The sequence below is a fragment of the Silurus meridionalis genome, chromosome 7 (assembly GCF_014805685.1).
Source record: "Silurus meridionalis isolate SWU-2019-XX chromosome 7, ASM1480568v1, whole genome shotgun sequence".
Classification (NCBI taxonomy): Eukaryota; Metazoa; Chordata; class Actinopteri; order Siluriformes; family Siluridae; genus Silurus; species Silurus meridionalis.
The window spans coordinates 390655-418154 of NC_060890.1; the positions used below are offsets into that span (position 1 = coordinate 390655).

Here is a 27500-nt window from a genome sequence, read left to right on the forward strand (position 1 = left end):
CACACACACACACACACACACACTTTTAGGAATATCAGTACACACAGATGTTTTTCTGCTGTTTATCCTGCCCACTCGGATTTGCATCAACACCCGGTTTGATCCTCAGTCAATGAGCCGCTTCGCTGCCCTTAACAGAAGTGTGCCAAAAGAGTCGAGACCTGGCTGAGCAAGAAGCAGACGCCCACATCCACCGGGACCACCATCTCCCCCCCTTCACCACCAACACCACCACCACCACCACCTCCTCCTCCTCCTCCTCCTCCTCCTCCAAAAAGCCACATGTCTGGAGTGAATGCTCTTTTGTTTGGCGGGGGTTCACTACAGGAGTCTGGCGTGTGGAAGGTTTTTATCTAATTTGATGAAAGCAGTGTTCGCTTCAAACTCCAGACTGTACAGCGTTTAATTGGATTATAGGCTGCAGAGGATGCTGCTTGTCAAATTAAGTCCTGAATGAGCCGTTCTTCTCCGGCTGCAGACGTACGAGGAGGATAACTGGACGCGGGATTTGCAATGTTCACGGAAATCGAGCAAATAATTAATCAGGAGATGCTTTGCTGGGACACGAAGCCGCTTGGGTTTAATAAAAAGGTACGAGGTCCTCATGGACATTGTGATGGACCACGTGCTCTACAAAGGCGAGGCGTGATCCGTGGCTGCTCACCCACGGAGCCCTGGCGCTCGTCCCCTTCCCCGAGCTGGCGTGGAGCTCTTGGCGATCGCCGAGGCGCGCCTAATCCACTTTTGATGAACTCTGCTAATGGACTCCCTGCTGTCCTTTATCTAAAGTGCTCGCTTTCTGCTCATGAATACTCCATAGACACGAGACCTGTTCCACCACGCCCATCACACGCAGCAGGGAGGCAGAGTTCCCTCCATAAATACCTCCTCTGCACCCTCAGATGGACAAAAAATAGAAAGCCAACTGTTGCAGATGGAGACGGCTCGGCTCTGCGAACCCTTCGTCATACGTGAAGCGTTTTTAAACGCCGGCCTGGACGTCGAGGGCAGACCCGACTGGAGCGTCTCGGGACTCCGGCTTTCCGCAGACTGCGAGCGGAGGAGACGGCGGCTAGCCGCAAACGCCCGCGAACGCCGGAGGATGCTGGGACTGAACGTGGCATTCGAGCGGCTACGCAGCGTCATCCCACGCCTGCAGAGCGACCGGAGGCTCTCCAAATCCGAGACGCTTCAGATGGCGCAGATCTACATCGGGACTCTGAGCGAGATGCTGCAGGACCGAGGGGAACCTCCAAAGAACACGGACCTTGTGGCAGAGGAAAGAGGGGAGCAGGACTCGACAGACTCTGAAGCATGTTATGGAGGACGCTGGGGAAATGTGGAGACTCGAGCTGAAAGAAACTCGGAACTTTTGGGATCGGAGCAACGGCGTGAAGTAAGCTGGGCAACAGCGTGAGGAAGAGGGGCAATGGCGTGGGGGCATCGGCGTGAGGAAGAGGGGCAACAGCGTGAGGAAGAGGGACAACGGCGTTCTTATATCATGTATATTTTTGGAATTTTGTAGAAATGTTAAATGGAGCTGAAAATTGTACAGATAATAAAATGCGAGGGAGAAAAAGACCAGAATTGTGGTGAATTTAAAGAGAAATAGTGAAAGTAACAACTTTTTATTCAAGTTAAAATTATATACAAGTAATCAAAGACATTATTTATGAAATTGTTACAAAGTTGTCCAGGTTCCTGCAGTTGGCTTTTGGACGCAGCTTAAATTTTTTACCTCAACAAAAGTGAGAGGAAACAAAAGAAAAAAAAAACTAAACTAAATAATAAAAATAAAAAATTATAATTAAAAAAAAAAAAAAAAGGCTGTATAAAATAAAACATAAGGTTCGATTCTGAAAAGTAGTCTATCGTTCTAGATTTCCAAGAGCCAATATTTACAGAAATATGTACATCTGTGTGGTTCCATTCATTTCCAGAGTTACGAGAAGAACGGTAATGACAAGCGCACTGAACAGCCCTAACAGAACACACACACACACACACACACACACACACACACACACACACACACACACACACACACACACACACACACACACACACACACACACACACAGACAGACAGACAGACAGACAGACAGACGCACCACTGTTTCTGCAGAGGAACGAAAGACCAACAGAACAGGTCTGTAGCAGGCAGCGTAAAGAAAACACACTTTGATAATACACATAAATCAAAAGTAAATAATTATAATAAAAACAGAGTGTGATCTCCTGTACATCTACATGAACTGATTTCTGATTTCATTCAAGAGGAACAAACACGTGAGGGAAACGAGAGCACAGATGAACAGATGCAGAAGGGCAGGAGGTGTGTGTGTGTGTGTGTGTGTGTGTGTGTGTGTGTGTGTGTGTGTGTGTGTGTGTGTGTGTGGTTTGGGGGGGGTCTAGGTCAGATTAAACCTTATAAACTTTGAGGGTTTTATGCCCAGACATCATGCAGTGCCCTTTAACACAAATAAATTACTCAACTATATATATTAAAAAAATGAATAAAAATAGTAAATGGGAAGAGACGGAGCACTCGGCTTTTTCCTACGCAGTGTGTGTGTGTGTGTGTGTGTGTGTGTGTGTGTGTGTGTGTGTAGTTTAAGTGTTTTTAATCACACAGCATGTTCGGATGATCGAGGCGTTATACGTGTAAAGCTAGGCCACGGCGTGACGTGACGCTGCAGGATTAGCACTGCTGCGTGCTCACTTTTACTCTTGAATTAAAGCTCCGCCTCCAACACAAAACTGAGCAGGAAATAAAAAACAGTGAAACAAGTGTGTGTTCCTCTATGAGACGTGACATCATCAGAGCAAAGCGAGGAGCAGGGTTCATCACAAACGAGGAACAGGACAGCTGACGCACGGGTGCTGGTGGGTCACTGCATTCCTCTCTCTGGATAGGGGTGTGTGGGTGTGTGTGTGTATGTGTGTATAAAGTCGACCTCACACACTAGCAGTGCTCGAGGTAATCGATGACCCGAGAGATCGACTTCTGGCCCGTGGTGCCCATGTCACACTGAAAATAAAACAATCTGTGTTACTTTCTCTTACACACACACACACACACACACACACACACACAAAAGTACCGCATAATACTTACAGTGAGATTCATGAAATTAAGGAACTTCTTCAGCATTTCTGTCATGATGGAGAAGTCACCTTTAGGGAGGTTCTCCCGTACAGTACTGACATTCATCTGGGAGAGAAAACACACACACACACACACACACACACACACACACATTAAACACATCAGCTAAACACATCAGCTAAACACATCCTTTCCTACCAGCACCTACTACAACACTTTTCAAATAAATCTCAGATTTCACCACATGGTTATTTACTTCTCCATCACACCTCAACACCCAGACTATAATAAACCAGTTTGAATGTTCCTGCTGAATCTTCACCTCCTTAATACTTCAGTGCTAAGGTGTTACACCTCACTCCGACTCGGGTAAACTTTATAATTAGTGTTTTCTCCTCCTAATGCTGGGATCTGTTCCATCAAAAAAAAAAAAAAAACAGTCCAAGATCAAACCTTGGACTCAACCCTCCTCCATCCTGTTCCTCCAACAATAATCCAGTAAACGCATGAGCGAGACCATCATTTGTTTTTAATTAATGAGATTCGTGTTTTTTACTCTTCTCCCTCATCTGCCAGACGTCGGCTGTGTGCCACGATGACATCTCAAGCCTGACTCCACTGATAAATAAAGAATTAAGCCTGATCTCATTGCAGAGCGAATTTTCTACTGAAGGCAAAGCGTGCTGAAGATCTGATTACAAAATAATTATAAAATAAATAAATTAAAATAAACCAGAACACCACTGCAGCCAGTGTCCAGATTACACTCTGAATCAGAGTAACATTTACACCGTTTTGGACATTTTCACACCTGAACACCTTCCAGCCAATCACATTCCACTCTTCACACCTGAACTCCTTTCAGCCAATCACAATCCACTCTTCACACCTGAACTCCTTTCAGCCAATCACAATCCACTCTTCACACCTGAACTCCTTCAGCCAATCACAATCCACTATTCACACCTGAACTCCTTCAGCCAATCACAATCCACTATTCACACCTGAACACCTTCCAGCCAATCACAATCCACTCTTCACACCTGAACACCTTCCAGCCAATCACAATCCACTCTTCACACCTGAACTCCTTCCAGCCAATCACAATCCACTATTCACACCTGAACACCTTCCAGCCAATCACAATCCACTCTTCACACCTGAACTCCTTCCAGCCAATCACAATCCACTCTTCACACCTGAACTCCTTCCAGCCAATCACAATCCACTCTTCACACCTGAACTCCTTCCAGCCAATCACAATCCACTATTCACACCTGAACTCCTTCCAGCCAATCACAATCCACTATTCACACCTGAACTCCTTCCAGCCAATCACAATCCACTATTCACACCTGAACTCCTTCCAGCCAATCACAATCCACTTCACACCTGAACACCTTCCAGCCAATCACAATCCACTCTTCACACCTGAACTCCTTCCAGCCAATCACAATCCACTATTCACACCTAAACTCCTTCCAGCCAATCACAATCCACTATTCACACCTGAACTCCTTCCAGCCAATCACAATCCACTATTCACACCTGAACTCCTTCCAGCCAATCACAATCCACTATTCACACCTAAACTCCTTCCAGCCAATCACAATCCACTATTCACACCTGAACTCCTTCCAGCCAATCACAATCCACTATTCACACCTGAACTCCTTCCAGCCAATCACAATCCACTATTCACACCTAAACTCCTTCCAGCCAATCACAATCCACTCTTCACACCTGAACTCCTTCCAGCCAATCACAATCCACTCTTCACACCTGAACTCCTCCAGCCAATCACAATGACCAGGTTATGCATCTACACAGTGTATTTCCTTGTAAGTGAATGTAGCAGCTAATCCCATGCTCTTTTTTTTTATCTTGACCTTCTGATCACCTTCCACCACAGCAGGGGTATACTGACTGTCCAATCTGTCCATCCCCCACACACACACCCTTGATCAGCAGTGTGTAGACATCACAGGAGTTTCCTGTCTGCTGTAGACTTGAATGAGGTTTTTGTTCTTAGAACCAGATTTGCTACGTGGATGGAGCAGGAGAGATGAGAAGGACTTGTCATGCAGTTACAGGATCACACACACCTACCCTGGAGTCACGAAGAACTGCTCAGGGCTGTGTGTGTGTGTGTGTGTGTGTGTGTGTGTACTTACAGGGCTTCCCTGGCAGAGACAGCCCAATAGCAGTGCAGTGTACGAGGCCACGATGCTGTCCTCCATGTGCTTCCCTGCATGCTGGAGAGCTACAGAAAGACATTTTAAAAGGTCAAAAGTCACACACACACACACACACACGCACGCACACACACACACACACACACACACACACACACCCTCTTCTGGATAAATTTCACCAGTGATTGTTATGAATAAGCACTGCATGTGTGTATATTTATTTGTTACCTTTGTTGAGGTCCAGCTCCTCCTCCTCTTCGTCTTTCTTCTTCGTGTCCTCCCCCGTGCCCTTGTCCTCTGACGCCACCCACTGGATCTCACCAGACGTCTCCTGCCACTCCCCGCTCTTGTCCAGGGCCTCAGTGGGCACATCGTTGATGAAGTCATCAGTCTCTGCCTCGGCCAAAACAGCGGCGTGCTCACGCTGGAGGAACAGCTACACACACACACACACACACACACACACACACACACACACACACACACACACACACACACACACACACACGTAACAGTTACATCATGGAGGACACAGTCATCTCACTGAAAACTCTGCATGTTCACGTCTTAATGTAGAGTTTTAGTAGGTTGTTAAACCTGCATAACCTCACAAGCTAAAACTGTAACAGCCCCGTAACCACATCCTCTTCCTGCGGGTTCCACAGGACAGCGAGAGAAACGGCTGTGTTTATGAGAATGTTTCATGTTTCTGAAATCAATCCTCACACACACACACGGCAGCTCACGAGAGCCACGGATCTAACGCACGTCACTATGCACACCTGCACGATTGCTGCTGTTGTGCACATTTTGTGTAAATGTACACATTGTACTGTACTGTTGTTAGCGACTTCCCGTAACCAGGCCCTAAGTGACATTTTTTCAAGCTGAATATTGCTGAAAATTAAAATCTGTGGTCCAATCAGAAAGAGATTTGCAGCAATAACAGAAAGCTGATTGGCTGTTGGTCTCATTTGTGGTGGTAAAACAGTGAATTAATAATATACACTTTTTTGTAAGACTCTGCAGAAACCCTGGATATGTTGTGTGATGTAGCACCAGAGTTCTGAAGAAACATCTCATTTCACTGTACACTGTGTCACCTATATATGGTTGGACTGATGATAAAAGCTTCTTGAGCTCTGCTAGTTAAATGATGAGTCATTATTCCTATCTAATAGTCTCCATTGTGTACTAATCGTGTGTGTGTATATAAACACACAAATACACACACACTTGACTGACCTTCACCAGTGCAGCGATGGCGCTCAGTGAGCCCTCAGTGTTCAGCTCCTCTTTGCCTGACACACATATGGAGTCCCAGGGCTCGCCTCCATCCATCTCCATCTCCACCAGACAGTGTCTGTTCCTTGCACTGTACTCCACCAAGTTGATCAGCAGGCCCAGACCCTTCACACGTGCACACACACACACACACACACACAGTTCTATCTTCACCCTGAAACCTTCATTAATAACCCTTTATTAATTCACTCTAAACGAGCGCACACCTGATTGGCTGGTGCTGTATAACGAGCAAAATAACAGTTACATGGATCCTGGTCATTAATTCCACATTCTAACGTGTATTTTGTATCAAATTCTTGAGTTTCACTTCTCAGCACGTTGCTATGACTCACTACTCAACACCACACTAAAAACACCAATCAACACTTGAAGTTTCTATGATTGACAGTAGGTGACCCCCAATAAGCCCCACCCCCTAACCACACCCCCTACATCCAATCTCATGTGGTCTATTGTAGCATCACATGACATCCTGACTGCCTCTCACATTAAAGGGAGAAGTTATATGAAGTGAAAAACTCTGTGTGTGTGTGTGTGTGTGTGTGTGTGTGTGTGTGTGTGTGTGTGTGATAAGTTAAATGTATTTATTTTATTAAATTAAATGAATGAATAGATGAATAGATGGATGAATAGATGGATGGATGAGGGACTCACCAGCACTCTGATGTCAAAGCGCTGTTCCTGGGGCAGATACTGAGGAACCCTGAGGACACAGTTCAGCGCAGTGATGATCAGGTCATCCTGCTCACCAGTCTTTGTGCTTCCCCATTCTAAACACACACACACACACACACACACACACACACACACACACACACACACACACACACACACACACACACACAGGTCAAAAGCTGGTTATTAAATGCATATTCTCACCTGCACACACACAGTGTGTATCGAGCTCACCGTTGTCGTGTGTGAGGTTGAGCAGGACCCCAATGATGGCTCTCATGCAGTCTTGCACCGCTTTACCCACACTGCAGTGGGGCGGTGAAGACCCTGACGAGCTCCTGCTTACGTCCCGTCTGTAACGCTGGATCATGTCCTCACAGTGACGCAGGGCCCTGACACACACACACACACGCACACACAAACACTATACATTAGGAGCAGAAGATACTAGAAAAACACATCATGACATTCAGGTCAAACAAACTACAAGCAGGGCTGCATTAAAACTTTAAATATTATTAATAATAAAGGAATGCATTTATATTTTATGAGCCATTTTGTTAAAGAAGGTCATTTGGAGCAAGTGTGTGTGTGTGTGTGTGTCTCTCTCTCTCTCTCTCTCTCTCTCTCTCTCTCAGGGGACCTTCTATTAAAATATTCATTACACTTTAATCTCGGTTGCTGCACCACAACAGCCAGAGTAACAAAGTTTGTCCTGTATTAGTGTGTGTGTGTGTGTGTGTGTGTGTGTGTGTACACACAAGGCCATGTGCTGCTAAACACATGCAGCTTCACATCAGCCGTTACTTAATAACATGATTAGTGTAATAACAAGGTCGTGTTAATGAAGAACAGTGAGAGTAGTGGAGGTCCTAATTAACACAACAGAGTTTTTCTGGGGTATACAGAACGGAATAAGTTCCACATGAGTGTGTGAGTGTGTGTGCGCACACGCGAGAGCAGCAGTCTGACCCAGACCACGCTAGAGGGAAGCCGGGGGCTAATTGCATTACCAGCGGAAGAGTTTCTCTAATCGATGTGATGACAAAGAGCTGGTTCTATATACAGAAACGCACTCAGTAAAAACTGTAGAAAATCCAGAGAATCGGCTCGTCTCCGCCTCCGTCTGTATTTACATGTCATTTCCATGTGTCAGAATAAAGCGAGGAAAAGTGCGACCTGCTCAATTATTCTCAACACTGAATTCAAGGCTGCAGTAAACCCAAATCTCAGATCGAATAAGGTGAACATTTCATCTTCTCTCCCACACACACCTGTTTTTGGGAAACACAGTAATCAGTAAGCAGACAGACTTTACAACCTTCCGCTACACAACTCATTACATTTCCATGAGCAATGTGCCGTGTTTAATATAGAAGTCCAGAGACACAGAAGAAATCCACACACACTGCTTACAGCTATTATAGAAGATATGATCAAAGGTATGAACCTGCTAAAACATAGATTTATGGGATCTGGGACACCTTCACACCAGACTGGAGCCTCCTGTTTAAACCCACTGTCCTGATCACCATGGTGTAGGACATTCGATTACTGGGACACCTTCACACCAGACTGGATTAGTGTATTTATTTTCATCATGGCCGGTAGACAGTGAAGTGAAGTTGTTCAGTATTTGCACAAAACCGCTCTGTAGCTCCACTGAAAAGTTTATAATGAACCTCGGGGAGCTGAAACCCAGACATTCCGTAAACAGGAGCAGAATCACTCAAACACAGTGGATATCTGGCACAGAGGAACCTTGGCAAGCTCTTCGGCATAGTTCCTGCTGGGCTTTTTAGATGAAGTAGCAAACTCTGCTGTGTGTGTGTGTGTGTGTGTGTGTGTGTGTGTGTGTGGGCACCCCTACTTCGCTGAAGAGACGATGAGTTGGGAGTCTTTGTAGGCGATCAGGTAGGCCTGATTCTCTGGGTTGTGCACGGTGACCTGCAGAAGGAAGCGTAAAAAATTACAAATAAAAACACACACATATTTCCGTCACTTTCTGACAGCACGTGTGTAGGAACGTGTTACTTACACTGTCCAGAACACGCAGACATCTCTCAGCCCCCCACAGAGAGGCCACCAGGTTCTCCTTATCATCCTCACAGCTTAGGTTCTCCACACACTCTTTCACTGTGGGAGGGGTTTAAAAAAAACAGCTGTCACACACACTCTGCAGCCCGCTATAACCTCTGCAGATTACTTTAGCACTGCACACACACTCTGTGATTTATTCACGACGACGCGCACGTCGGTTACACTCAGACGTGCAGGAGGTCAAGATTTACTGTCAGTGCAAGAAAATAAATAAATAAAAGCAGCCAGAGAGCCAAGTGCTGCTGTGTGTGTGTGTGTGTGTGTGTGTGTGTGTGTGTGTGTGTGTGTGTGTGTGTACACAATAATAATGGACTTATTTTAAATATTACAGTTAGAGAGGTGGCTCTGATCCGATACTCTTGGGTTGATAAAAGGCTGAAAGAAGAACAGATGGCATGTGAGGGGATGTGGTGATGTAACGGAGCACAGACGGGAGTTCAGTTTGGAAAAGACGGCTATGGAACTGGAAACGTTTGGACAGAAAGAGAACTGCTCACACCTTGTTTTCACTGGTAGATGACGAGAGGTCGGGGAGGTCGCTGTTTTGACACCGTTGCGGAGTCACCAGACATGAAAGTAATCCCCCCCCCAAAAAAAAAAAACTAAATTAAAATAAAACACACACCTTTATCCACAATATGGTCGAGTCCTCCCAGTAACCGCAGCTCCTCCTTAAACCAGTCTCCAGCTCTTTTTGACGTTAGTGACAACAGCGTTTCCATTGCCAGATGGCCCGTCTGTACACACACACACACACACACACACACACACACACACGTTAGAACACTGTACTAATGTGCAGGATGTGAATGTACAGGACATTATTTAAAGATCATGTTATGAGAACATTACTCCACACTGCAGTAGAGCTCTGGATTGTGATTGGTCACAGGTGTTGATTAATTGATTAACAGTCACTCTCTCAGTAGTGCATATTTATATAACTCTGCTCATTCTGCTGCATTCTCGTTGCTATAGTAACAGCTCGTGCAGACTCCCTCACACCCGAAGAACATCTCTGGATGTGTTTTTAAGCTCCACCCTTAAACACAGCTTCAACCTGAGGTTCTTTGTTTAGAGGCTCGGCCTGTGTTTACCTTCAGCTTAAAAAACTCGAGCCACATCATTACTTCTACAGAAACTTTACTGTTATTCAATATTTATTACATAATATCCGTTTATAAAGGACTTTTGGCTGCACTGCTAAAGCACCTGTTACTATGACTTATGTAGGTATGTAGGTAAATAAACTACATGTAACGAGATCAGAAGCAGCTGTTGGTACCGTGATGTTCTCCAGGTCCAGGTGCTTGTTGTGCACCGTCTCACACAGCTTGCGGATCCGCTCCTTCACTTTACTCATCTCTTTGGCGGAGAGCTGGCTGTCTGCCGTTTTGTCCTGCTCGAGCTCCAGCAGGCGGATCATCAGCTCCAGACTGGCCCGGTCCAGGTCCATGTTTAGACGGTCCCGACTCAGGATGTACATCAGGGACGCTGTGCATAGAGCGAGGTTCTGAGCGAGAGAAAAACGGGATATGATTTGTGAGGAAGGAAACCTGAGCAGGATTCAGTGCAGGAGAGTCGGATTACAGGTCCAGGCTTTGTTTATTATAATATCGTTTAATCGCATTGTTTTCTGGTAACAGTAAAATTTGTATTCTGTCGCTTGTGGTAGTTTGCTCACTGGTAGAACCGGCTCTAGAATTCATCAGCATTAGAGGAAACACAGATACAGCACTGGTGTGTGTGTGTGTGTGAGAGAGAGAGACTTACAGGGTGCTGGGGGGCATCACTAAGGGTCTTAAAGACTTGTGCCACTTTGCCCCGGGCCCTCAGGTGCATGCGGAAGCTGGGCAAAGCGCAGCGTGTCGCCAGGCTGATAACACTGCAGAGAGAGAGAGAGAGAGAGAGAGAGAGAGAGAGAGAGAGAGAGAGAGAGAGAGACACACACACACCCCATCAGTTAAATTAACCATTAGCTTTCAGCATCATACATCATCCTGTCATGCTGGAGGTGTGAAAGTCTCTCTCTCGTTACCTGAGGCAGCGAGTGTTGAGAGGCTGGCCGCTCTTCAGGCCTGTAGCCAGGTACTCGAAGTCGTCTGTGAACTCCTGGTTCTCTCCGAACTCCACTACGTCGTTGAAGTGCTTTACGTGCTGCACCACCGTATATAACTGCAGATGGAGGATTAATATTCAGAACTCCTTCTCAGAGACACCACTTCATCACACACACACACACACATTTGCAGCATAGCTGCGCTTTAACTCACTCACAGCATCCTGAATACGAAAGGAACCATTTCTTTATGATCATAAATTCAGCGTTAGAGCGTAAACTTGCTCTCAGTGTGTTAAACCCTGTTCACATGGGATTCAATGAGGGTCTTTCCTGTTGTCCGACTACGCGATTCAGGCACGTCAGAGTTCCTCTCAGTCCTCTACCCACACTATTCTTAGAGTAAACATTTGAGACCCCTGTAGATGCATGTGTCCCTGATCTTCTACACAGGTGCCACATCATGTTGCAGGGTTCCGACGCAGTGTTTCAATTCAAACTCCGACTTTTTCCAAACTTAAACACACAAGCTTTAATTTAACATGTTTAAATTCCACCTAGAACGTGTGACATTACAATCTCTGATGTTCTGCAGCTGCTGCCTCACAACGTAGGAACCCATCACAGCTGTGCAGATCCAGTTCAGTGCTGAGAGTTTGCTCCTAACACCACAAACAAACACCTCCTGGCCATGTCCACACAAACACGACCATCAAACACGTAGCTTATTGTAACTGCTGTGTGTGAAAACAGAGACTTTCAAAACCGATGACGCATTTCCTGTCACAGCCCAGAAGCCGGAAAGTAAATAAACACTGGGTGGAAATGACCACGGTACAGGAACGTGAGGGGTTTCAGACGTTGCAGTGTGGATGAAAGGCTATTGGAGAACGAGTGTAAATGAAAGTTAAATATTTCAGTTTAATTTTATACTTTAGAAACCTGAACAGGGGGATAGTATGGAAACACACGTTTTTCAATACTCAGTGTTTATTTGTAAAAATATGCAGGAACCCTGATGATGGATAAAGACTACTGAGTGGGTGTACTTGCCGTGTTTAGTCTCACAGCTCGCGCATCCGTGACATTAATATAAAGATTAAACACTTTCCAATCGCCCGACAAATGACGCATGTGCGTGACGATGCGCTCGGTCAGACGCCATGCTGTGAACACCAGAGCTCTGTCGAAAAGACACTAGAAAAACTCTGATGTTCAAATGCCCATTTACGACAACTGGATACAAGATTTTTTTTTTACCGAAATGCCAAATAAAACTCATTATACTGAGGTAACTTGAGTTTTTACCATCAGAGCTACAAACAATCTGTACAACACTGTAAAAATACATTCAATAAAAAGTCTCACTGCTGCCCCCTCTGGTGGAACACTGCAAGCTACCGAATTAACCTCCAACATCAAAAATGATAACACAAGCACAATGACAACAACAAGCATATCTATTAAATACACGTTATATACACTGAAATATATGTTGAAAAACATAATCGTGAAGTGCAGAATAAAGATTTCAGATTATCAGTGCTGTGCAAGTTGTGATTTTATCTGGGCTGTGGGTTAAACACAACCTATCATGTAGAAAATACGGTACTGAACACAGCTCTCAGTGCGCGTTAACACACACACACACACACACACACACACACACACACACACACACACACACACACACACACGGCTGTTTAATGTGTATGCAGAGCGAGATGATGTTACTGAGGTCCTTGAAGCCTGAACAATAGACAGGAACAGCCTGTTTATAGATTAAAGAGAAACCAGGATATATGAGGTGCAGAATAAAGGGGTTTAGTGCTCCGTCTCTCCTCTCTCTCTCTCTCTCTCTCTCTCTCACCTCCTTGTGCTCTTTCCGGCATTTCAGTGCAGTGACGATGTCCTGGTAAGGCTCTGTGGGCACAGTGACCGACTTGGTGACTTTGGGCGGCGGGGGCGGAGTCTTGAACACGCCGTCATCTCCTTTATGAGAGTTTGACTCTTTACTGCTACCAGAGGAAGACGCCTGAATGAGAAAGAATAAAAGAACAGGTATGAGCAGGAGAGACACATACACAGCTTTCAGAGGAGGAGTGAGTATTTACAACAGTAAAATAAACACTGAACATCTACACAGAGGAACCAGGTGTGAGAGTGAGTGTCTGACCGGAGCAGCCTGTGATGCAGAAGGAGGAGGAGGAGGCAGCTCTTCAGCTTCTGGTTGGTTCCAGTGTCTTGCATTATACACAGCTTTAGTAGGAGACTGTAAACACACACACACACACACACACACACACATTTAATATGCAATAGAATAGGAATGAGAAGTATGCTCCATCATACTTTGCAGTCTGTACACATGTACTTCTGCATTTTACACCTCACAACCAGAAACAATAACGTGAGTTACATACACTCTGGACACCACACACAGCTTCTTAAACAACCAGTCATTTACCAAAACTCCACCCACAACAGCATCAGACCATGGATTAGTGTGAGGCCTAAACCCAGCATACAGTCGAGCAGCTCCTGAACCTGAACACTGGTGTAAAACTAGTTACAATTGGGAAAATGAAGAATGTCTTACTTTTCCCAGTGATTAAGGTGGAATGTGAGATCATTTATTTCTGATGTGAGGACATGATCGCCATCTCCATAATTCAATTCAGTTCAGTTTTATTTGTGTAGCCCTTTTAACAGTGGACATTTTCCCAAAGCAGCTTCATAGAGATAAAGAGGTTAGAAAGTTGGAATGTACAAGTTTAGCACCCATAAGTTTGTTCCTTATAAGTTTATCCCTAATGAGTGAACCAGTGGTGACTGTCAAAGGAAAAACTCAGACTTCAGGAGGAAGAAACCTTGAGAGGAACCAGACTCAAAAAAAAAAAAACCTATCCTCATTACTGAATGTCCATTCATTACAGTTCCATCATTATGAGGTGCGCTGTTCAGTGATGGGTGCTGAAATGCAGAACTGTCCACATAACCTCTGGTCCTGAACCATAGAAGCAGAGTGCTGATATTACAGTTAAAAAAACTGAGTTGCTCAGTAACTTGATGGATCTCTTAAGGCTGTTCTTTCCCTTTCAAAATATTTAGAATAGATTTTACGATGTGTTTCTGATTATCATACACACTGTCATGTACACACACTGTGCAAGATCTAAGAGGCCTTGGAGTATTTTTAAACAAGCCCAATTTGGGGTAAAATACTATCTGTGGCAACCCTGTGATGATCAGTCATGCTGCACTAGAGTAAGTGTGTGGCAGTGTGACTCCTGCCCCAACGGGCCTCTATTAGCACTTGCAGTTCCCATGTTTAAGCACTAGGAGCAGTAATAACTCGAGTGTGCTAATACACATCATCTAAAAAGTTTCCTTTCTGAAGTCTGAAGGTCACTTCGGGTGCTAAGAATGAACAGTAATCTGAATGTTTATTTTTAATTAGAATGAGACACACAAAAGGATTAATTCGGCAGGATAAACACAGACAGTTGCCAGCTCTTGTAGAACACACTCCAAGGATTAAATGGGAATCAATAAATAAATGAAACAAAGCTAACTCTTAACACCTTCAGCATTAACACAAACACAAAGCTACACATACTTTAAAATACACACTGGAGCTAAAGGACTTTTTTTTTTCGCCCATCCCAGAGTCTATTATTTTTCCTCATCTAGTCTCCAAATGAGCCTCTAATTAAAACTCATTAAGGAGGCCCCGTGTCCTCCTGCCTCATTTGAATGTGCTGAGCTCAGAGGTCATTAGGTGTGAGGAGGAGGAGAAGAGCATGAAGGAGGAACTGATACAAGCCAGAGTGAAATCATAAGCGAAAGCCAGAACCGATCAAACAGCAGGAGCTGACTGGAGATGAGCAGCCAAGTAAGGCACAATGAGGTCAACGGAGGGGAGAGAAGAACAACCTGGCAACCAGAGTGGGATTTACACCCTGTAGACCTGCAGCTGGGTTATTAAACACTGACGGAGAGGGGCAGGGGAATGACTTGGCCCCACAAGCACCGCTCCGTGGGAGTCTGATTTCATTTGCACTAATCAACTAGCTCTCTTCTAGTGCCATTTGAGGGACTGCAGTGATTTGGAACGAACCCAAATTTTTATCCACATCTGGTCAAGAAGGTTTAGAGTTAGCCCTTTCTCCATACTGCCACAGGCACCATTACACAAACATGCCAGAAACCATTTAGATATTTATATAAATAAATAAATAAATACATCTGCCCCCTAGTGGATACACCAGCGAAACAAGGACGGTGATGCGAGAAGAAAAGAACCGGTGAAGCATGTGATTGTTTCCCGTCTCAGCGGGTTTTAATAGTATTTATGTAACGTGAAATTCTCAGGTACATTTGCAGGTCAATTACCGGCTAAAGTTCAATCACCTGCACAACAACATGCTAACACGCTAACACGGCAGCACATCGAATAGAGGAAAATAAATATCAATTATTAGGCCTCAAAAATGATTTGAATACTCTTAAAGTGAGAAAAGAAACCGACTAAGGGAGTACTTGAGTCTAAAAGAGATGATAGTGGAGCCTCTGCTTGGAGTGGAGTAGAATCACTCAGACCGGACATGAGGAACAAACGCCAGTCATATAACCTAGTTTTAAAAACCACCATAACAGATTACAAGCTCCTGTAACATTCCAGTAATGGGTGCACAATCCACAAATCTGAAAGCCTTACCCGTTTAGGTCCACTGAAGATCCTCCTACTGCTCTCCTTGGCTTTCTCATGAGCTTTGACCTGAGGCCTCTTCGGTGCTTCAGACACAGTGCACAAGTTCACCTCCGGCATCTCCAGAGGATCTTCAATTCAACATGAGAAATTATATATATATATTTAAAGAAAGAAATGTAGTTTGTACTTCCCAGGGGAGCTCCGTCACAGACCCCAAAAAGGGAAATGATCAAAAATGTACTTGTATATTAATTTATTTATTAGTGGTGTTCCTGGTTTCGGTGGTTAAACTGAGTAATCGATTAAATAGGCAGAAATGAAACAGGTTTAAAACCGAATAGATTAAACACATTCCCCTTTTGAGAGAAATTCTGTAGAAAAGCAGTAAACACAGGAGACTCCATCTCTCCAGTGCGTCTTATAAAACAGACTCAACGGCAGGAAGTTTCATTTCTCACATGCGCCGTACGAATCGTGTTTCCAGGTTCAGTGACACTGTGCTCAAAAAGTGAAATGGAGACTAAACAAACTTGCGGTCGCCACTTAGGGTGTTGGTGAGAAAACTTTTTAACTATGTTCTGCACGTAAAAGAAGGAGTGCATTCAGTACACGTGTGCACCGAACTGAAAGTCCTGTAGTGAAACAGCTCAGTGTGAATGCCTGTACTGTTACACCCAGAACACAACACCACATTATATACATTATATATATTCTACTACAGATCAATCACAGTAACAACAAAGTGCTAAAGAGAGCAATTAACCCTGAGATAATGGATAAACACACACACACACACACACACACACACACTTTAATCTACAACACAACAAATAGCTGTTAGAAATGTCCAGGCAATAATCTCAGTGATGTGTTTGGATCAATCTTAATTAGAGCGTTCACCGTGAATGTTTAGGGTAATTTGAGATGTGAAATTAGGAGTTAATGGTGTGTAAACTCACATTAGGGGTGTACACCTCACATCTGGATTCAGAATGATGGATTCTGATCTGATATATATGATATGATTAAGTCTAGTCAGATCGATCCTGTATTCAGGATCTGAGGTAGGCCTAGTGGAGGATCATTATAGCTCTAGATAGTGTGTGTGTGTGTGTGTGTGTGTGTGTGTATACACTGACCTCGCTTGAGGCCAAGTTTCTGACCTGTGCTGCTGTTCTCCTGAGATGCTTTAGGTGGAGAAAAGTCCACACTAGCCACTTCAGGAACTTCCTCCGGTGCAGAACCCATCCTCCTGGTCTTCCTCGGCTTGTCCTCTTCCTCCTCCCCTTCACTGTCGCTGTCGCTCAGCTCATCAAAGCCAAAGTATTTGATCTTGTAGTTGGAGCCACCGAGGAGGCGGCGTCTCCTTCTGTTGAGGGAGCCTCTCCGTCGTCGAAGCCGAACAGATCCAGCTTGTTCTCCTTTTTGGTCTTGCTCTGTGTGGATCTGGACCTGGTACGAGTGACAGAAACACACCTCCGTGAGCACTGATTGGTCAGAAAGGAAATAATTTAGCGTATATTAGGGATTCGCATCTTGATGGATATCCACGCTACAATACATTAAAGCCACACATGAAGCAGCTTCCAATCGGATCTTAACTTGTATTAGATTCATGGAATCATAAGAAGAAGAAACAATTCCTACGTTGCTGCTCCTCTAACTTCATTTCACTTGTTCTTTCTCCTGGAGCAGTAGACAGATCTGCAGCAAGCCTTCCACTCTTCTCTTTACTTGAGTGTGTATCTCTACTGTAGATGTTTAACAGTTTCATCCTGAACAATGGCTTCTTCACCACCGAACCTGTTGTCTATCGGCATGAGAACAATATTTCAGAGCACACCTGTGCTGTAGCCCACGGTAAAGAGTGCCATCTCCTCCTTCACTTTTCTCCGTATCACCACCACTCCACAACCACTCGTCTTTATCCCGCCGTGACCTGGTTTATTTCTGTCCAGGTGTTCTCCACGTTAATCCCTCTCAAACGTACCCACACTCGTTTACATTTTTTGTCTCTTGTAGAACACTCGTTTAATATGTTCCTGATACAGTTTCAGCTCTTGTACAAATCGTGTTCTCAGCGAGTTTAATTTTTGGAGATGGAATGTAATTGTGGTGACTGTGTTGTGTTTCCCAGGGGATGCATGTATGACAGGTGTGTGAGACAGGTGCGTGACAGGTGTGTGAGACAGGTGTGTGAGACGTTGCGTTACCTGGCTGGTTTGGTTTCAGGCTCGGTTTTCTTCCTCAGTCTTCCTGCCTCATCTGGATCAGCAGCCTGGGTGCTGGGCGTGTACTCCTCCATACCTCGCTCCATGGAGTCCTGAATGGTGACGTTGCAGGCGGACATGCTGGACGGGTGCAGGACCGTGTAGTCCCTCGTCCTGCCCCGGCTCTTACCCTCCCCGTCTGTGGTTTTTGCGGCTCCCGCTCCGTCGGTGTTCGATGTGCCCCCAAAGGCGGATGGCTTGCTTTTGTTGGGTCTGCGGTACGTCCTGCAGTTGGAGGTCCTGAGCAGGGGCTGAGAGTGGTCTTCTGATTCTGATGGCTCTGCGGGGAGCTCCACGTCTCCGTGGCCGACCTCGGTGATGCGGGTCTCGGTGAGGGGTTTTGTCAGAAGACTACTGCTGCTGGAGGTCCACGTGCTGGATGGAGGATCTCTGGGTGCTAAAAGCGGCGACGTAGAGCAGGACCCCAGTCCCACGATAGCGCCCCACGCATCGAACGAATCCTTGTCTTCGGATTTTTCTGACTTCAGGGCAGTGGTCTGGGCTAGCGGCTTGCGGTCACTCTCTGAAGCGTTTTTGTACCACGAGTAGCTGTGTCGCTCCATGCTCTCACAGCTGGACCAGCTGTGGGTTTTGCCTGAAGAGAGACAGAGACATGGAACAACCATTAACACACACATTAATATAAACCTGGACATTAAACATCAGCTCAAACACACACCATCATTTAATTCACCTGGTTCAATAAACAGATAAAAACAAGACACATAAGCCTCAGTCTCTGTACAGGATCACAGCCCCTCAGATATACACACACACACACACACACACACACACACACACACACACACACACACACACACACACACACACACACACACACACACACACAGTGCCTTTAATGATGACCCTACCCCAGGGGTCGGCAACCTTCACCACACAAAGAGCCATTTGGACCTGTTTCCCACAGAAAAGAAAACACTGGGAGCCACAAAACCCTTTTGACGCTTAAATTGAAATAACACTACATGTAACGTTGTTTTTGTTTTTGCCTTTATGCCATGTATAATCAAACCATAATGTGATGCATTTATGAAATCAGTGAACTGCAGAGAGAATGAAATTACATTTCTGCATGCAACAAAAACATTTTGAACTTCTTAAAAAAAGACATTGGGTTGAAGGTTACTTTCAAGTAAAATACTCAACGTCTATTTGAGTCCTTCTTGTGTTTATGAAAAGAACGCCGAACATAAATTATCCACCGGCAGCAAACCAAAAATGCCGTCCTCTTCTGTGTGCCGTCAACCAAAGTTGAAGAAGTCGCGTGCCGGTGGGTGTCGCACATCAGCGGTTGTGAGCGACAAAAAACTCGTTTTATTTAGATTTTGCAAGATCACCAAAATCTTCAAATTTAGAATTACATTTTAAAAACTAACGAACTAAAATAAAATACATTTCAATTAAATACTCATTATTTATTTTCCAAAGCCACAGGGAGCCGCAGAAGAGGGATGAGAGAGCCGCATGCGGCTCCGGAGCCGCGGGTTGCCGACCCCTGCCCTAGCCGGTTGGAACATGTCGTCAGTGCGCTCCTTGAAAACAGGAGAAAAGGATTTGAGGGCAAAGCAACTGCAAATCTGTTCAAGCTGGAAAAATAAAGCTGAGTAACACACCTCAGAGGTCAGAGCTTAAGTGTAGCTGTCATGAGGAAAAAATGAAACAAAACAACAATTACTGCCCCGGGAGTCAAAACAGAGTGGTGGTGCAGGAGAGGCGGTCTGACTCACTCACGCTGAACCACAGCCTGCCGTTCTACACAATCCCGCCGCACTGACGTCCGATATCTCAGCTCAACTGCACGACGTGGCAGGAGAAGTGGTTTTGTGCCCAAACTAGACGTGAAGGAGGTTTTATCTACACACACAGCTAGCATTTTGCTTCCATTGTTACAGAGAAAAACCCTGGAAACCGGTCGCAGAACGAAGATGTACAAGCTGCTATTAAAAAGGTTCAGGACTACCCTTGGAACACACCAACAGACGGTGGCACGAGGCTGCATGCAGTCACAGGGAGCACCGACCTACAGGGCGCTGTATTGCTGTGTAAGGGGACAAACTTTGACACCACCTTGTGTGTGTATATATATATATAATGCTTGGGGAACAGTGATGGAGGTTAAGATTTACAATCACACTCTTAATATCACCCAGGTGAGGATGAGGTTCCCCTTTTGATTCTGGTTCCTCTCAAGGTTTCTTCCTCATACCATCTAAAGCAGTTTCCTTGCCACAGTTGCCCCAGGCTGCATCATCAGGGATAAACACAAAACCTTCACTTATATTTACATCTGTTATTATTATTATTATTGTGTATTATTGTTATTGACGTGTTCTGTAAAGCTGCTTTGAGACCATTGTGAAACACGCTCTAGAAATAAACTTGAACTGTGAATCGGACGTTGAGCATTAAGCAGCTTCACATAGGATGCAAACGTCCTGATTTCCTAAAGACAGGGATAATATTTAACTAGATGAAATCCTTCTGAGCTTATTAAACACCCTGAGCCTTCGAGCACCGACTCTGTGCAGCAGCTGAAGTGGAAAGGTTCAGCTCATATTTCTATACACTGATATACTGACTGTATAGAATACACACAGACTGAAATCCACACCGAATCATCTCGGATTCACCTTCAAATCCTGTTCTTTAACATTGTGTGTGTTCTGAAACAGTTCCACAGCTAATCTGCGACTCAATCAGCCAGATAATTACCTCCCACCCCGGGGAGAAGTGGGGCAGTCTGAAACATCAGACATGGTGGAGAGCAAACACAAAAATAAGGCCATGAGAAACACGTGTGTGTGTCCACTGAGCTCCAAGGGCTTTTAAACCTTCATCAGCACTCACCCTGAAGGAGGCGCCGCACACAAACAAGCCGAGTGTTCACATCACCTTATTTACCCATCTACACCCACTTTCTCCGAGTTGCCCCATGCTTCATGAAACCAGCTGCTCGTGTTTTGTCCGGGGGAAGTGTCGGGTTTTACTCTGTAGTGGTTAATTAACGCTGACGTGCGTATCACACACACACAGCCGGCGCTTGGGGTCTGGGCCTGCTGTCACCTGCAACCCTGAAACGTTGCCAAACATGCCACTTCCTGTCAGGGAAATGTCACCGAGTTCCCAGGGATGGGTCTAATGCTCCCAGAGGGGGCGCTGCGTTCAGGTCTGATCTACAAGAACCAACTGTCAATCATTCCTGGTGCTCAGGGAATAAAAACATCACACACAGGTGTGCGCCCGCACGCCGCACACACACACACACACACACACACACACACACACACACACACACACACACACACTCCCTGTCTGCAGCATCATACACTGCAATGTGTTGATTTATTCTGTAGAACAGAGAGGCTGTTGAACGCTGCTATAATGTAAGCTGATTCGAATCACACGGATTAAATGTAGCCCTAAACAGATAAAAATGTGACGTCATTACTGCTGTGGTATAAGTGAAATAAACCATCAGGTCCGTGTGGAAGTGTGTGTTACTCCTCATAGCCAGTTGTCCTCTGCAAAACATATAAAACAGCTGTTTTAGCGTAATGTTTGATGTTACTTCCTGTAGCCAGCCTTTAAACCTGTACAGCTGTTTATATGCTCACACACAGAGACAACTCGGAGCTCATCTCTCAGACCGATGACCAATTCAATCGCTCAGAAAATCTCTGATCTATACCCCCCAGGTACTTTCCTATCGTGTGAATGTTTTGGTTATGATGCGATACATGTATCTGCATATCTATAATCAACCCTTATAATTTTATACTGTCAGAGAATCAAAGGTGAGATATTTCTCCTCTTTTTATGCTCATTGCCTGTTTGAGTGGTTGATGAGAGTAAAGAGAGGAATGAAACACTTAAGGGAGGTGCCACAGGAAATTAATCACCTTCAGAGCACAAGCAGTGACCTGATTAATCTCCTACACTATTTTATTCATAGTGCTGTTGGTGCACCCCTGAGCCTCGTTCTAATGCTGGGGCTTATATATGTAAATTATGTTCTGGTCAGTGTGAAGAGTGGATTGTGATTGGCTGAAAGGAGTTCAGGTGTGAATAGTGGATTGTGATTGGCTGAAAGAAGTTCAGGTGTGAATAGTGGATTGTGATTGGCTGAAAGGAGTTCAGGTGTGAATAGTGGATTGTGATTGGCTGAAAGGAGTTCAGGTGTGAATAGTGGATTGTGATTAGCTGGAGGGAGTTCAGGTGTGAATAGTGGATTGTGATTGGCTGGAGGGAGTTCAGGTGTGAAGAGTGGATTGTGATTGGCTGAAAGGAGTTCAGGTGTGAATAGTGGATTGTGATTAGCTGGAGGGAGTTCAGGTGTGAAGAGTGGATTGTGATTGGCTGGAGGAGTTCAGGTGTGAAGAGTGGATTGTGATTGGCTGGAAGGAGTTCAGGTGTGAAGAGTGGATTGTGATTAGCTGGAGGAGTTCAGGTGTGAAGAGTGGATTGTGATTGGCTGGAAGGAGTTCAGGTGTGAAGAGTGGATTGTGATTGGCTGAAAGGAGTTCAGGTGTGAAGAGTGGATTGTGATTGGCTGGAGGGAGTTCAGGTGTGAAGAGTGGATTGTGATTGGCTGGAAGGAGTTCAGGTGTGAAGAGTCTGAGGGTTTGAAAGCAGTGAGTGAAGGACATTCACCAGAACTACGAACACACACTACAGTAAACACATTAAGGTACGTAATTTCTCTATTATGGCGAACATCCAGTTCACTCAGTGTGTGAAGTGTGACATGTTTAGTCAGTCTTTCTCCGTTGTTAGCGATAATTTTATCTGTGAGAAGTGTAAGCTAGTTTGCTCTTTGACGGAGAAGATCTTAGCATTAGAGGAGCGCATCCAGAGTCTAGAGAGAAGTAGCGAGTGTGAGAGCAGTCCAGGTTCTGCAGGGGAAAGTCTGGATGCCCTAGGTGAAGGTATTAGAGCCCTCGCAGCGGGGCGAATGGGTGACGACTCGGCGGCATACTCGCAAAGCCAAAGCTAACGCTAAGGCTCGCCCACGGAGCACCATTCCTCTCCGCTTGGCGTGTCCAACAGGTTTGCTCTCCTCAGTGAAGCACCCGCTGAGAAACCTGAAAGAGCTCTGGTTTTAGGAGACTCCATTCTGAGGCACGTGAAACTAGCTAGACCTTTAGGGGCACCAGCAGCACAGGTTATGTGTATACCGGGAGCCAGGCGCGGACATAGCAGGTCAGCTTAGATTATTAGGAAAGCACAGGTTCTCTAAGATAGTTTTTCACACAGGAGCTAATGATATACGCCTTCGACAGTCAGAGGTTACTAAGAGTAATATTATAGAGGTGTGTAAATTAGCGAAGGCAATGTCCGATGCTGTAGTATGCTCTGGCCCCATCCCAATGCGACGTGGCGATGTAGCCTACAGCAGGTTATGGTCGCTGAACTGCTGGATGTCCGAGTGGTGCTCCAAAAACAATGTGGGCTTCATTAATAATGGGAGCATTTTTGAGGGCAAGGCTGGCCTGTTAGGGCGAGACGGTATCCATCCCACCCGGGAAGGTGCTGCTCTCATTTCTTGTAGTATAGGTCATAGTCTCAGAACAGCACTAGTTAACAAGTGAATGTCCAGAGCCAAGGCCAGGGAGCAGACAGACAGGCTAAACCGACCGTCTGCTAGCTGCACAGAGTCGTCACTCAGGATCCACCATATTGAGACTGTGTCTGTCCCCCGAGCAAAACCAAAATATAGGAATTATCAGAAAGTCTGTTTAAGTAACCTGATTAACATTAAATTAAATAGGACTGAACGCACAGCAGCACCTCTGATCTAAAGATAGGATTGTTGAATATTAGATCTCTCACGCCAAAAGCATTGACTATAAAAAGTTTCTTTCGGCTTCTCCCGTTAGGGGTCGCCACAGCGGATCCTCCGCATGTTTGATTTGGCACAGGTTTTACGCTGGATGCCCTTCCTAACGCAACCCTCCCCAATTTATCCGGGCTTGGGACCGGCACTGAAAGTGGCTGGGGATGGTTCCCTGACCGGGAATCGAACCCGGGTCGCAGCAGTGAGAGCGCTGCATCTTAGACCACTAGACCACCAAGGGACCGCCAAAAGCACTGACTATAAACGAAATTATTACCGACCAGGAGTTTAATATAATGTGTTTGACAGAAACGTGGATTAAATCGAATGAATATGTAGCATTAAATGAGGCGAGTCCTCCTGGGTATAGTTACATACACCAACCCCGTCTAAATGGCAGAGGAGGCGGAGTCACAGCTATTTATAATAATAATCTAAACGTCACACAAAAGACTAAACAAAAATGTAAAACATTTGAAGTTCTTTACGCCAACATAAAATATTCAGTGTCTGAAAGCAGGTCCAGTCAGTCAATTCCACTAATTATTATTTATAGACCCCCAGGGCCCTACTCTGATTTTCTGATAGAATTTGCAGATTTCATCACAAATGTAGCTACTTCTTTAGACAAAGCATTAATTGTTGGAGACTTTAATATTCATTTTGATAATCAGGAAGACTCCTTAAGAGCAGCAGTTGTGTCCATTCTAGATTCAGTCGGAATTAATCAGAATGTTATAGGACCCACTCATAGTGGTGGACACACTCTCGATTTGTTGTTAACATTTGGATTAAAAATAAAAAACTTAGTCATAATTCCACAGTCTGAAGCTATTTCAGACCATTATCTAATCTCGTTTAAAATTTGCCTTAGTCATTGCATTTCTACGTCACCACGTTACCGTGTTAAGCGTACTTTCACGTCAGCTACAGCAGCGCGTTTATTAATAATCTTCCGATATTACGATATTAGATAGATCTCCGTCAGACCCGCAGAGCTCGACTGGGCCACTGAACATCTAGAAACAACGTTACGTTACACTCTAGATGATGGAGCTCCCCTTAAGACCAAAATGATCAGGGAGAAAAAATTAGCACAGTGGTATAATGATTATACACGCACCTTAAAACAGAACACTCGAAAATTAGAACGTAAATGGCGTCAAACAAAATTAACAGTATTTCAAATAGCATGGAAGGAGAGCCTCCTAAATTATAGAAAATCTCTTAGTGCTGCCAGATCAGCATATTTCTCCACCCTCATAGAAAATAACAAGCATAATCCTAGATTTTTATTCAGCACGGTAGCAAAATTAACAGGGAATAAAAGCACTGCACTAACATGCACACCATCAATAGGTAGTAATGATTTCATGAACTCCAGACGGTTAATATAAATCCAAATTATTTTACAAGTAACCCTGTAGACAGCAGTGTCATTATAGCAGACAATCAATTACAAAGCTTCACTCCTATTCATGAGAATGACTTAATTTCATTAATCTCCTCATCAAAATCATCAACCTGTATTCTCGATCCCTTGCCTACTAGTTTCTTTAAACAGATAGCTCCAGAGGTAATCAAACCTGTTTTAAAAATAATTAACTCTTCCATTAGCACTGGTTATGTACCGAAATCCTTCAAACTGGCAGTTATCCACCCCCTTATTAAGAAACCTGACCTTGACCCATGTCAGTTGTCCAACTACAGACCGATATCAAATCTCCCCTTTATATCCAAAATTTTAGAAAAGGTTGTAGCACAGCAGTTATGCTCACATCTGCTTATGAATAACATTTTGAAATGTATCAGTCAGGATTTCAGCCTCATCATAGCACAGAGACGGCGCTAGTTAAGGTGGTAAATGACCTGTTATTGGCCTCTGATCAGGGTTTTGTCTCCTTACTTGTTTTGCTCGACCTTAGTGCAGCTTTTGACACCATTGATCACACTATACTGCTTGCTAGACTTGAGAATGTTGTAGGAATAAAGGAACAGCTCTCTTGGCTCAGGTCTTATTTGACTGATCGCTATCAGTTTGTGGATGTAAATGGTGAGTTCTCCACACTCTATGAGGTAAAGTTTGGTGTTCCTCAAGGATCTGTCTTAGGCCCACTGCTTTTCTCTTTATATATGCTGCCTCTTGGTGAAATTATTCATAAACATGGGATTCGCTTCCATTGCTATGCTGATGACACACAGCTGTATATTTCAGCAAAGCCAGATGAGAGATCAGCTTAACAATGTTGAGAAGTGTGTAAAGGACATTAGACAGTGGATGCTTAATAACTTTCTTCTGCTCAACTCAGACAAGACAGAAGTACTTTTACTAGGACCACATGCAGCTAGAAGTAAACTTTCCGATTACGTAGCATCTCTGGATGGTGTTTCTGTTTCAGCATGTACGGCTGTCAAAGACCTCGGTGTGATTATTGACCCGAGTCTTTCCTTTGAGTCTCACGTGAATAATATCACCAGGATCTCCTTCTTTCACCTTAGAAATATTGCTAAAATTAGAAATATGATGTCGTTACAGGATGCAGAAAAACTAGTTCATGCTTTTGTTACTTCTAGATTAGACTACTGTAACGCTTTACTGTCTGGGTGTTGGAGTAAGTGCATCAATAAGCTTCAGTTAGTCCAGAATGCAGCAGCAGCAAGGGTCCTCACTAGATCTAGAAAATATGACCACATCACCCCTGTTTTAATCATCTACACTGCTCCCAATTACATCTCACACTGATTATAAAATATTACTACTGACGTATAAAGCCTTTCAACCAGTGTTCCAGACTCAGACACAGTCTCAGTGTTCAAGTCGAGGTTGAAAACATTTATTTAGTCAAGCCTTTTATCATTAGGTTTTTCTTAGGTAAAGGCTCAGATCTGGAATGCGCATGGATATGAAGTGTTTGGTGAACTGGTATATTTGTATGCTGTCGTCCCCTCACATTCACACGTTCACTCAGGTTTGTTGACGGTGGTGTGGTGGGTCGTCTCTTATCCCAGAGATCCCTCATGTCTGTGTTACCTTCTGGTTCTCTCTTTTAGTTATGCTGCCATAGCGAGTCTTGCCGGAGTCCAAACTGCACAGTGACATTAACTTTCATACACCAATAGTTACACTTAATAATCCATATCCTTCTCTTCCCGTCACCCTCTCTCTCTCTCTCTCTCTCTCTCTCTCTCTCTCTCGAGTTAAACATGCTCCTGAGG

The 27500-nt window shown here is 44.6% G+C and overlaps 2 protein-coding genes across 2 annotated transcripts in view; one reads left to right on the forward strand and one right to left on the reverse strand.

Moving 5' to 3' along the window:
• The first annotated feature begins 315 nt into the window (after nucleotides 1-315).
• On the forward strand, nucleotides 316-1417 carry atoh1c (atonal bHLH transcription factor 1c). The gene has a single exon (XM_046853797.1). It carries the CDS (start codon nucleotides 935-937, stop codon nucleotides 1415-1417), a length of 483 nt encoding a protein of 160 aa, XP_046709753.1. The 5' UTR covers nucleotides 316-934.
• A 195-nt stretch (nucleotides 1418-1612) lies between these two features.
• The window catches only part of waplb (WAPL cohesin release factor b), a 36182-nt gene continuing 10294 nt past the window's right edge, over nucleotides 1613-27500 (reverse strand). The window contains 19 exon segments of the mRNA XM_046853761.1: nucleotides 1613-3031; nucleotides 3119-3214; nucleotides 5284-5372; nucleotides 5533-5740; nucleotides 6550-6714; nucleotides 7267-7382; nucleotides 7522-7679; nucleotides 9158-9234; nucleotides 9326-9423; nucleotides 10013-10124; nucleotides 10673-10900; nucleotides 11161-11272; nucleotides 11426-11562; nucleotides 13317-13481; nucleotides 13623-13718; nucleotides 16167-16288; nucleotides 17300-17512; nucleotides 17515-17612; nucleotides 18374-19025. Of these exon segments, the coding sequence (XP_046709717.1) occupies nucleotides 2966-3031; nucleotides 3119-3214; nucleotides 5284-5372; nucleotides 5533-5740; nucleotides 6550-6714; nucleotides 7267-7382; nucleotides 7522-7679; nucleotides 9158-9234; nucleotides 9326-9423; nucleotides 10013-10124; nucleotides 10673-10900; nucleotides 11161-11272; nucleotides 11426-11562; nucleotides 13317-13481; nucleotides 13623-13718; nucleotides 16167-16288; nucleotides 17300-17512; nucleotides 17515-17612; nucleotides 18374-19025 (3008 nt within the window). The 3' untranslated portion in view covers nucleotides 1613-2965.